The following is a 12,413-nucleotide window of genomic DNA, read 5'->3' on the forward strand; positions in this document are numbered from 1 at the left end:
GGTGGGAGAGGGCTGGGACTTGCAGGAGTCACTTGCAGTGAGGGACTCAGAAGTTTTGTAAGGAAGCACCACATGTCCTAAATCCCACCCTACTCTTCCAGCCCTGGATTAGGAATGGCACTGCAGAGCGAATAGCAAAAACAGAAGAGGGAGTGAGAATTCACAGGCTGTGGCAGGGCCCAACATCCTGCTCCTGACAGCTTTTGGGATCATGATGACAGAGGCACAAACTGGCAGGAGGTTTGGGTCAGCTCCAGTGTTGCCTGCTCTGAGTGCAGCACACTGGAGAGGACAAAGAGACCTGTTGGCTTTAGTAGACATGAATCTAGTAGGAGCAGAAGGGGGACTATGCCTTGAGCTGAACTCTAAGTCCCAGCAGGCATATCTAAGGAGAGGGTTGACCCCGACTGAGATCCCTGGCACCACAAAGGCCAGAAGAGCACATTTCTAGGGAAATGGGAAGGAAGAGGCCTTGAAGGAACTGAGAAGCATTAGAAAGACAGGATGGAGAAGCAGAGTTTGAGAGAAAAAAAAGAAAAACCAAGAAAGGGGAGAAAAAATTTGTAGAGTTTGGACAGAAGAAAAATAGAGACAGAAGATTGAGCAGAGGCAGACAGCTGTCAGCAGAGCCCTAAAAATAAGTGAAGCACAAATAGGTGAGCTAGGCTAAGAGTGATATGGGAAGGAGATATGGCAGGAAGAGCAAAGCAAGAAAGGAAGGTTTAAAGTGATGCTGAAAGCTTTGTTTTCTGATGTCACATTGGCATTTGAAAGCAGGCAGCCCTGTGTTTGAATACCTTTCCCCTACTGCATCTGCTGTGCCAGCACAAACACAGTGTGAGGGCAGCTGTGTTACCATTATGGCCCATGACTGAGCCATCCACACCCACTCCAGAGCACTGCATGGGCTACACTGACTCCATAGGCTGGAGGGTGAAACATGAAGGCTGACAGTTGCTTCCATCAGTGCAGCTCAGCAGACAGGTCCCAGGCCACCTCTTACACCCAGTATCTTAAAACATGGGCTAAAGTGGTCTGATAGCACCGCTGCAGGCATCTTCCACTGCTACCTGCAGTACCTGTGACACCCCAGTCAGGGCTGAGTGATAAAGCAAGAAATGAGCCCATACTGCTTCCTTCCAAATTGCAGACTTGGGAACCTGCTCTTTGCAATAGCCCTGTCTATTGTGCCTGGGGACCAACATGAGGGGGAAAGTTTATTCCAGGAAACAGTCTGCAGATTCTCGCCATGCAGATTCAGGAACTTCAGAACATGCTTTACATTCCTTGTCTGCAAGCTCCCCACTCCTCACACTCAGTCTGCACTGCTGCCTGGCAAAGAAACATTCCTTTTACTGCACCACCCCCTTGGAGCAGGAGGCAGCATGATGCCTGAACTCTGATAGGCAAGATGCTGGCAGCATCTGGTGTCTTTGTCACCACACTGGAAAGAGCAAAGGTAGATGTGGGCAGTGTCCGAGGCACATCTCTCACCTCCCGTATGTTCCGGGATCCTGACTCCCTGAAGGAAGGTTTGCAGCGGAAATTTATCTGCAGATTGAACACACATGAGAGGAATCAGTAAAACCGTCATACCTCAAGGCAACCTACTGGAGTTTACTGTACTACAGCAAGGCCCAGAACTTCTAGAGCTGTTTGGTACTTGCTGCAAAACCCTCACATATCTCTGTTACTGAACAAAATGGGGCCAAGGGTCCCAATCATGTCACTCCTTTTGGTACTGTCTCCTCAGAAGACCCCTCTTTGCAATTACACACTGCAGTTCCCCAATCTTCTTGTCTTTTATTGCCAAAAAGGAAGGGCTGTTACAGTTTTGTGAGCTGCAGAGAGGGCTCAACAGGCTCTACTCACTTTCTCCAGCTGTTCGATGCAGGGTGTATGCACTACAATCTTGCAGGCTGCACACTTACGCCTGGAGAGCGGTTTTTGCTGCAGGATAAGAAAAGGGGAAGAAAAACATGCATGTGAGTGAAAACGCGCAGTGTTCCGAGGCCGGCAAACTCAGCCTCCCATCATACCTCCTTCATATATACTGGGATACAGAACACGCCCCATAGTAAAGTTAGACACAGCCTAGACTCCTTGCAAGTGAAGGGATCTAAGCATGTGCCTACACCAGATGCTCTCAAGCCTGGCACAGAACAGAGAGGTATTTTCCCCACTGTCCTGTCCTGCAGTTCTTGGCCTCTTCTGACACTGCCTGAGAGCACCATGGCAGCTGGTCTGGGAGGCACCTGCAGGGCTCCCCCAGTAAGCCCCATGAACAGGCAGTCACATCACTGCTCGATCCTACATCATAAGTAGGACTGAACCTGCAAGCTGTGAGGGAGGACTGCAGCAACCCTGTAAGAACAGTGCTGCCTGCAGGGGCTTGGGTCTCCAGCACACATTTTTGTCCTCCATTGAAAGGTCTTGGATTCAGATTATCCTTATAAGGGTGTGGGATCCTAACACCCTCTCCCTGGAATACTCTGGGCAAGTGGCAGCCCTGCGTCCGGTTCCTATTGCAAACTGAGCACCAGCACTGGCAGAAACTACAGACTCAGCCCTCCAGTGTGCAGAGGCAGGAGGGACACACTCCCTGTCTTGGCAGCTCCCCAGACCTCTGCATGTCCCCCAGCAGCAGCAGTACAGACTCCATTGTCACTCATCACGTGACAGCCCAGCCTGCATCTTCAGCCTTTACCGGGGAGGTGGGTGATCCCAGGTGACTCACCAACAGCTTTGCCATGCAGTTCTGCTCCCCAACATAGCAGAAGTCCCCAGAGACGTTGGTCTCAAACCAGATGTGCTCCCCATATATCGCAGTCTCCTGAAAGGCACAAGACAACACATTTCTCTGAGAGCACCCCCAGACAGGTAACCGAGCCCCTAAAACGCTTTATGCAAGGGACAAGATACTAGACAACGCTAGGGGGTAGGAGGTTGGAGCTAGGGGTAGGCCAGGAGACAAGATGCACACAACAGAGAGGGACAACATCTGGACAGAGGAAACCTCACAAAGCTGCTGCCATGGCCAATCTGTTGGAAATGAGAGGGCCCCAGGAAACTAACTCCTACATCCCAGTTGCAGTGCCCTGCACAGGGGAGCTGATTCATCACCCCCTGAGAGGAGGCATCGGGACAAATCCAGTGCAGGGGACTCTCCTGAACCAGCTTCTGCTCTACAACCTCAGGATGCAGCTTAAAGCCTGCCAGGCTTTGCCTGCAAAGGAGCAGGGACTTGCTCCTTGTTGCTTGGCCCCAGCCACCAGATCTCAGCTGTCAGAAGCAGAAGAACTGGCAGCGGAGTAATTATGTCATACTCCCAGGAACCACTTGTGTCTGCACAGCTTCTCCTTGCAGCATCAAGCAGTGCTGCCAGCAGCACAGACATTGGCACCAGCTGGTGGCAATGGCAGAGGCCATAAATGTGTCAAAGTCAGTCACCTGGGAAGCCTCAACCTGGGAAGAGCCTTCTGCTTCCTGGCTGGGAGCCTATTCCATGCAATGCCCAGCAAAACGAGTTACAACTTACGCTCCAGTCCACAGTGTTGCGTATCTGCCTCTCCGAGTCGCTCCTCAGGGCTAGTGCAGGGTTTGGCTGGGCTATCATGTGCTGGAGGCTGGATTTGGCAATAGCTTTCCTGGAAGACACAGCGAGGCTGGCTATTAAATCAAGGTAGGAGGAATAACAATCTGCTTCTAAGACGCAATGTCAGGCTGGAGCAGACAAGCTTCCTCAAGACCAAGTGGCTGGAAATGAGGCGCATCTCGAGCACAGCTGGCTGAGGAGTGCCTGTTCCTATGAGACAGCTCTGTGGGATGAAGAGGTGCTGCCCACATTGCTGACAGCTCAGCTAAAGACACCTTGTACCCAGCAAAAGGCACAGCCTGGGCCTACTGGGTCAATGCCCTTGGGGATGACAGTTCCACTGCAAAACACCCTGGAAGTCTCCAACAAGCTGTGGTGGTAAGGCTGCCTTTGCAGGGACAATCCAGAGCCCCTGGCCCACAGAGGCTCCCTGCAGCTCTCCCATACTCAGGCACATCAGAGCTTGGAGTTCTTGCAGGGACCAGCACAACCAGCCAGAATAAAAGCTGCTGTTTCTTTGGGGCTAGTGAGCTTCTCCCCAGATGCGCTAGGGTGGAGGAAAGGAGCAGGTGATCCAGCCAGCAGGAGAAAGCGTGCACCTCCAGCCCACAACCAGGCCTGCCATCTCCCTCTGGCCCCAGTCTGGCAGGAGAGGACAACCGCAAACTCCAAGGGCTGCACTGAAGCCATCAGCAGCAGCACTGGCCTGAGTGGAAGATGCTCAAGGTATGCCAGCAGCACTGCAAAACACCAGTGGTAACCAGGGCCAAAGGCACCGAGTCCCTTCCCTCCTTCCCCACCAAGCCTGAGTCTGCATCCAATTTCTCCCCTCCCCAAGGCACCGATCGCCATACATACAGCAACCGGGGGCTCCAGCCATCCGGGGCAGCGTGGCAGGTGGACTCCGGTCCCAAGCCCTCGGGGAAGGTGGCAGAGGGGCACCCGGCTCTGGCCACCCCTGCACAGTGTTGGGCCAGCAGCCGTGGGTGGCTGGAGGGGAGCAGCCCAGGTCGGAGGGGATCGCTGGAGCGCCGGCGCTGGCTGAGGCGGCGGTAGCGGCCTGGCAGGCCGTAGGCAGCCCGGCTGTACACAACCTCGGTGGGCAGGTGGTGGGAGGAGGAGCGCCGCAGGCAGCGGGGGCCCCATGACAGCAGCCCCCCCTGGAGTGGCCGCAGCTGGGGCAGCATGGCCAACCATGTCTCCTCAGCCCAACGCTCATGCTGGCCCTGCTCAGCTTCTGCTGCTGTGCCACCATCCTCCAGAGACTCGGATTTGGAGCTGTCAGCATGGGGAGCCCTGTTCCCCTCCTCTCCCATGGGAACGAGGCTGGCCAGGAGGGCAGAGGGACCCAGCAGTTGGGCATCAATGGCTTGTGCCTGGCCCCCGCGCTTCGCCTGCACAGCAAACCTGGGGCTGAGGCAGGGCGGCGTGGTGCTGGAGCGTCGGCGGGTGCCAGGACGCCGGACCAGGCCCAGGCAGGAGAGGGATGCCTCTGGAGTGCCTGAGCCGCGGCGGCGCTGGGCCAGCACGGTGGAAGGCAGCCCCACCTGGGAGCGACGCCTGGCCTTGCCTGTGGGCACGGCCACCACGCCGGTGTGCCGCAGCCTCTTCCGTCCAAAGTGCCGCCTAAAAAAGGTTTCCATTGCAACTGGATGGTGGCTGTTCAAAGAGACCAGGAATTAAGTAGGCTCCCCCACGGGTCCCCAGGCCAGGCTGTGGGGGTCAGGGCAAGGAGTCAGGAGAAAGCAGGGAACAGAGGACTGAAGCAGGGAGTGGGGGACATGGCAATGCCTCCTGGGGCACGTGGCAGGGTCCTGCTCCCCACAGCTCTACTGCTCCCTGAGTTTCACTGCTCAGCCCAGGGGGCTGCGATGGCAGGGCAAGTGTTCCCACCTAACTGGAACCCTGCTCTCTACTGTGGGATCAGCAGAGACTCTGCACCCCAAGGTGCCAATGTGTCCTGGCACCTCAACTACCCCCACTGCTTTCCTGATGCTGGTCCATCTGGTTTCCCCACAGGAACCACTCTGGCTAAGCACTAGTCCCACCAAATTTGCAGCAAATTGAAATTAAGCCCTTGTGAATCCTACAGAAGAAAATGAACCAGGCAAGTAAAAGCAGTGCAGGCAGATTTGGTAGATCTGGCTAGCTCCAGTGCTCCCCTCTTCCAGAGCTAGTGCTTTGCTTCCCACCTTCTGGCTGCCACCTCTCTTCAACTGGTAGAGAGGATTTATTCAAGGCCAATTCAAAAAACCCCCACAGTTTGGTGGAAGCAAACTTCTGGCTCTTCAGCTGCTCCCAAGGCAGGGGACTCTGGATCATGGCAGCCTGCAAGCACACATAAGCCACCACCACCACTCTCAAGGATTTCAGTTCTGTACAAGGCATCTCCTGTACCCACCACAGGGTATGGGCATGGGGCTCACCACTATGCTAAGACTGACATCTCCTCCACTTGCTTCTATCTTCCTTCTTTCTTATACTCTTTTACACACTCACTTGCAGGTCAGCAATACCAGAGAATCTTCAGGAGAACACCCTGGTCCAAACTTTTAAAGTCCCAAGGCCCACACAAATAGGCAACCTTGTCAGAAGCTTCTTCCCTTTTTATTTGGGAAATGCTGTAAGATGGGACATATTTTATTTTCTGGACAAACTAGAGTTTTTGATAGTGCTTGTAGCACTAGGGGCTGTACATTTTTTTTTTTTTGAAATGAGTACAAAGCTGACTTTATATTTTTGGAAAAGACCAGGCTTGGTTTGGATTCCTCCAGCCTGGTGGGCAAGGAGATCAGCTCTTTAGTTTGTACAGTCTCATCACCATGCCTGTACTCAGTAATGTAGCACAAAGAGAGAAGGAAGGAAGGACAGCGACGGCCTCCAGAGAGCAGCATCAGGGCAGCTAAAGCCTGGCTGAACTGAAAGCAAAACCAAAGCATCACCTCTTCAGAAGTATTTCTCAAGTCCCACCACTGCAAGCAATGCAGGCAGGCACTTGGTCACCAGAAGGTTCAATCCACTGAGGCCCATGCAGCTTTGCAGAGGGCAAAAGCACATTTTGCTGATGACCCTGATTCCAGCCTGTCCCCAACACTGTAATGCTTCATTCCTGTCTGCTGCCCCCATTGTCTGCAGGACGATGCACAGTAAATTGCATAGAATCTAAGAATCCAGACTTCCCCCGTACAACTTGAGGCCATTTCCTCTTGTTCTATCACTTGTTACTTGGGAGAAGAGACAGACCCCACACGTTGCTACAACCTCCTTTCAGGTACCTGTAGAGAGCAATAAGGTCTCCCCTGAGCCTCCTTTTCCCCACGCTAAACAACCCCAGCTCCTTCAGCCGCTCTTCCTACGATTTGTCCTCTAGACCCTTCGTCAGCTTCATTACCTTTCTCTGGACATGCTCCAGCACGCCAATGTCCTTGCAGTGAGGAGCCGAAAACTGGACACAGGATTTGAGGCGCTGCCTCACCAGTGCTGCAGCATACAGGGAGACAGTCACGTCCTTAGTCCTGCTGGCCACACTATTTCTGATACAGGTTAGGATGCAGTTGGCCCTCTTGGCCACCTGGGCACATTGCTGGCTCATGTTCAACCGGCTGTTGACCAGCATCATTACCAACAGGTGTTAAAAATTGTCTGAACATATAAAACATTAAAAAATGCAAGTGAGAATGCTGCTTGGATGTGGCACACTGCAACAGATCCTTTTTGGCTGGCTTTAGCTGCTGGGGGAGACATAGTGACCAACTGCACCCCAAATAAGCTGAACAGCTGCTCCCTCATGTCCCAGATACTCCACCAGCATCAAGCTGCTGTGGGCAGGAAGATCTCTCAACACAGCTTCCTTCCTTTTTGCACCACAGTCTCGTGAGGAAATCTGCTAGAACAACCTTGGCTTGACATTTATGTTTGAGTACTAGCTGATTACCAGCCTTTTTATCTTCAGGGCTGTCTATAAGTGGCACACAGCCTCAAGCTCCAACCACCAATGGTGAAGGTTATTACAAGACAACCCTCTGACAGCCCATGACAGCAGGACACGGCAGCTCAGATATGTTGGGTGAACATATCCCCACCTCTTGCATCTTACTTCCAACCTGAGCTCCAAATGGTGTACTGCAGGTGTTGAGAGCTGCTGCTGGCAGAGCAGATGGACAGACTGCCAGGGGTGCTCAGGGTTGATACGCATCAGCAGAGCTGCATGCAGAGCAGCCAGGGAACCACGCACTGGGCAGAGAGGAGCCTGAGAGGAGCTAAGCCCTGGAAGCCCCTGGCCTAACAGCAGCATACTTCTGGGATCTGCACTTTTTGCCACTGAGAAAAAGATGGAGAAGAGCCAGCACCTGTGGCTGCTCTGCAGATTGCATTGCTCAGCTCAGTTAGGTAAGGAGGCTGGATGAAGGCAGCCTGGCATTTGCAGGGTACAAAGGAAAGGAAGTACTGCTATGTACACTAGGATATCAAATCTACTTATCAGCAGATACGTACTACCATTTCAATCTCCTCCTGTGAATAAGGAAAGAGACAGCAGCTCTGGTCTGCTCATGATTTTCAATCAGAGCTCTTGGGAGGTGTTTTTTTTTTTTTGATAACCAGAGCCCTCAAAGTCTCCTACACTCCCAGCCTGATCTCAGTGGGCAGACACACTGCTGAAGCAGGAACATGTCCTCGCAGGATCTAAATGCCCTTGGAAAGTACAGTAGGGACTGAAGAGGAAAAACTTGCTTCTTGTAACTTCAGTGGACACGGAGCTCATGGATCAGCTGATTCAGAGACATCTCTCCAGACATCCAACAGCCATCCCTCATGTGGTGGTGGTAGTCCTAAAATCAGACAGGCTGACTCCCAGGGCTAAACATGCAGTGTCCATCATGGTATAACCTCTTGCCCCCATCAGGAGGAGCACCTGGATATTCAGCTCCATTATTCTGCTTTGCTTCACTAGCCTCAAGCAAACTCCCATATACTAAACTGAACAGGCCCTCTGTGCCCTTAGATACATAGACCGATCTTGTGCCATAAGCCTGCTTGGCCCTTTCTCCACATTATTATTCTCTCTGTCCCTCTAGCAACCTGGTCTATTCCTGCCAGTGCCCAGAAGCAAGAGAGATCTCAAGTTACCTTCATACAATGGCATATCTGGCACCTGTCCCCTGGCACCAAAGGTGGCAAGAGGACCCTACTGCAGGACACTGCTGGCAACAAACACACAAGTCTTGAGTCATAGAAAAGCCTGGATATGAAAAACACCATTAGCTCCTGACCTTTCAGCAAATCTCCAGTTAGCCGACTGGAAAGCATTTTTTCCAACCACGGGACTACAAGGAAAACGAGTCAGAGTGCTTTGCCCTGTTCCATGACGAGCACCTGTCCTGATGGCAGCTGGTTGGGTTCCTGCATCCTGGCTTGCTGTGGGTGCTCGGGAGCTGCTGTGGCACTGGAGCTGGCAGCATGCGTGCAGGAGCCCGTTTCAGTTTACAAGCTGTCTTCACCTGTCAAGGACACTTGACTTGTACAGATCAACCATAAGGAAAGTATAACTGTTATTATTAGCCACCCCTGCATGACAGCCAGATCCCCTGGGCTTCTGCCTCTCTGTCTCCTCCCTGCTAGGACATCAGAGGGACTGAGGGACAAGAGCCTGGGAGCCCATCCAGAGAGCTGCTGCTCATCCCCACCCCATCCCCACCCACCACTTGCCTTCAGCCTCGGTTTCTATCACAAGCTTGTGCAGCCCACATCCCCCTTTCAGTGCTCTGATATTCAACCTTCCCATGTATGTTGCCGTCCTCACACCACCCTTCCTGAGATGCCGTCCCTGCTCTCCCATGCTGCTTCCCACGTATCAGTCACCAGCCTCTCCCCTTAGGGCTCCCTGGCCAACCCTCTCTGAAGGGCCACAAAGAGCAACCTGCACAGATGAGGTCTGCTGAGGAAGGTGCCCCCATGCCAGAGAGGGAAGAGAAAACACTGGACAAGATGTAGTGCAACCTTCAGGCTTTCGTTGCAGCAATCAGCAAGTTCCCAAACTGAGCAGTTTGTTTGTACTCAGAATTTCCATTCCAGCTGTTATCTCTCCTACCATCATGCAAATAAAAGAATCAGGAACTCCCCCATGTTGGGTCCAGTAGGAGAAAGGAGATGGGGCTCCCCCCAGCACAGGGGCAGGGAGGGTCCATCCAAACCATGAGCCTTTCAAAGTGTCACAAGGGGTGAGCTACGGGCTATGCTCAACTGTTTGGGGATTCATACATTTGATCTACTGCAACAAGTGCCACCACCTATAGGGGCCACAGCACCTCACTCCCAGGCTTCTGAGCTGCAGGAGCATGGCATTCCCAGGGCAAACCATGGCTAAGGACATCCTTGGTTGCGCTGTCACCCTTCAGGGGAAGAGGTTACTGCTACAACCTTAAGGCTGCCCCTCCAGGCTGCAGAAGCCCATTTCTGGTCCTAGCAGGGTACTCAGAGGGGAACAGGTCTCCACCTATCTCTCAGTGAGCCCCGGGTTTGATCAAGACAAATTCAGACCTCTCTTCTAGTGAGAAAGCAAGGAAAGTGCTTAGAAACCAGCTGGTGGTCAGACGCATGCAGCTGCAGAGAACCTCCTCCCAGTCCTGAGGTCTTTGGGGTCTCTGCATTGCAAGGGCTACTGGGCATGGACAGCGAGAGCAAGGCACCCCTGGCAATACCTAAGCAAGTTTGCTAACTTGTTCAGAAGCCTGCCAGTGTTACTGGCACTCTGGTTGACCATCCTGGAGGCCCTGGGACAGCACTGCTTCACAAGGGATGGGCAGCTACATCAATTTGGCCTCTGCACCCATCTTGCGTGTGGCTCAGCAAGAGCACAACTCACAGCCTCCTGCTCTCACACATAGACACCTCTGTTCACAGTCTCACAGCACTGCCAGCACTGTGGACCTGACACAAATATCCTATCACCCCAGACATGAAAGACTAACAGGATACCTGCACAAGATGACCAGAAGCAAAACCTGTCCACAGGCTTTATTTCAGGCGACAGAAACTTCACAGCACACCTCAGCATCACCATTTCAGCATCACTTCTGACTGCTGGTGCCCTGGGCAGATCACCACGCAGTTCACACCAGGGATGAGACACAGGAACTAACTCCACACCATTTTCGGGTATTCACAGTCAGTCAGAAGCTGGGGACACACGGAGGAGATGCAGCCACTAAGCTTCCTTCTTTGAACTAGCAAGGCAGGGGGACGGATGCAGCACTGGGGACCAGCAGCTGCCTTGCAGGGGGATTGTAGCATGGTAAAGAAATGAAACACCACAGCTTTGCAGTTTGCCATGGAAGGCTTCTCCAAGTGGCAAAGCTAGGTGGAAGGCCACTGCCTGGCCCTGCCTCAATCAGTGCAAGGCAAAAGCCATCCCACCTTCATGCCTGGCCCTTCAAAAGACAGTGTTCTCAAGTTTGGTTTTCTGGGAAGAGTACAGGCTGGGAGCAAAAGGGTCTGAGACTTTTTTTACAGTTCCTAGCATTATCCCAACATCCTTGTGGCAACTCCATCCTGCCTCACCCCAAACTCTGTATGATGCTCTGGTGCCACCTCCCCTTCATCACCTTCTCAGCAAACCTGAGATGACCTTTATGGTATATCTGCCAGACTAGCTCAGATCCTCTACTTACGCTTCATAAAGTCAAGAGTTTGTCAGTCCTAGGGTTCAGAGTAACACGACTTCTTTCCCAAAATCCATGGAAGACAGTGTTTTGTCTTGATTTAAATCACAGCCATTCCCTTTGAGTCTCCTGGGCTGATTCTGGGCATTCATATTCTTGACAACTTTCCACCACCATAATGTTATGAAGTTTATATGCCACTACAGTAAATAATCTGCCTCCTGGCAATCAAAAAACCTGACAGCACTGATATAAACAATCTGTTGCTGCATTTGGCTAAGGAGCCAAACAGCAAGACTGATAGCCTCGAGCTGTGAATTAACCAGGAATAAAAGCAGAGGATGAGCCACCGCTATCAGTGATGCAGGGGTCGACGGAGAGGCCAGCCATGCAGTTTCTATTTTGGTCCCATCAGCAGGACCAGCAATGCAGGCTGGGAAGGACTTGGAGTCAGTTTCTTCTCTCTCTCTCTCTCCCTCTCTCTCTGAGCTCCCTTTCCAAAGTGACATGCACAAAGTAAATGAGCAGGGGGGCTTAGCAGGGTGTCCTGGTGGTTTGGGTGCCCAGCCCGTGGTTTCTTTTGCAGATTCCCATTATTGTTCCCAGTGCTGGTCACCTCCTTCAGTATGCACAGCTTTGTGCCTCACAAGGCAGGACATGCTACTTAAAGGGTGGCCAGTCCCACGGCCCAGCTGTCTGATCCAGGCCCCTTCCCATCCCCCACCCAGCACAAACAAAAGCAGCAAACGAGGGGAAAAGAAAGAAGAGGAGAAGAGAAGGGGAGCGCGTGGGGAGAAGCCCCTGTGACCTGATCCGGAGCGGCGCAGGGGTCCTGCAGGTGCCGAGCGGGTGGCGGTGGCCGCGCAGCAGCTGTGGGCCAGTCCTCCCCTACCGGGCCAGCCCTCCCCTACCAAGTCCTAGTTTGGAGAGCGAGTGCTTGGCTTCTCCCTCCGCTCCTCCCCGCGCGGCAAACCCTGACAGCGCTCGTTAAAATAACCAACTGCACTTCCTCTCAGAGCAGCCCCAAGGCCGGCTCGCCCCCGGTCGCAGGCACGGGCACCAAAGGGGGGCCAAAAAGAGAGGGGTCCCCCCGGTGCCCAGCTGCCCTCCAAATACCCAGCCGCGGCTCGAGGATGGCACTGCTTCCCTGGGAGCGGCAG

At 53.1% G+C, this 12,413-nt stretch overlaps 1 protein-coding gene across 4 annotated transcripts in view; it reads right to left on the reverse strand.

The window, feature by feature from the left end:
- The window catches only part of DGKZ (diacylglycerol kinase zeta), a 58,870-nt gene that overhangs the window by 22,171 nt on the left and 24,286 nt on the right, over positions 1–12,413 (reverse strand). For 2 of the 4 annotated variants that reach the window (XM_039378299.1, XM_027719569.2), the window contains exons 1-5: positions 4,454–5,401; positions 3,539–3,647; positions 2,738–2,833; positions 1,873–1,950; positions 1,495–1,551 (exon numbers count right to left, since the gene is read on the reverse strand). In XM_039378299.1, the coding sequence (XP_039234233.1) occupies positions 1,495–1,551; positions 1,873–1,950; positions 2,738–2,833; positions 3,539–3,647; positions 4,454–5,238 (1,125 nt within the window). In that variant the 5' untranslated portion in view covers positions 5,239–5,401. Of the gene's footprint in view, positions 1–1,494; positions 1,552–1,872; positions 1,951–2,737; positions 2,834–3,538; positions 3,648–4,453; positions 5,402–12,413 lie in introns of those variants that run through there. The other 2 variants (XM_027719570.2, XM_027719571.2) reach the window with 1 other exon arrangement.

The sequence above is a fragment of the Pipra filicauda genome, unplaced genomic scaffold (genome assembly GCF_003945595.2).
Source record: "Pipra filicauda isolate LSUMZ 115617 unplaced genomic scaffold, ASM394559v2 scaffold133_size2016399_pilon, whole genome shotgun sequence".
Classification (NCBI taxonomy): domain Eukaryota; kingdom Metazoa; phylum Chordata; class Aves; order Passeriformes; family Pipridae; genus Pipra; species Pipra filicauda.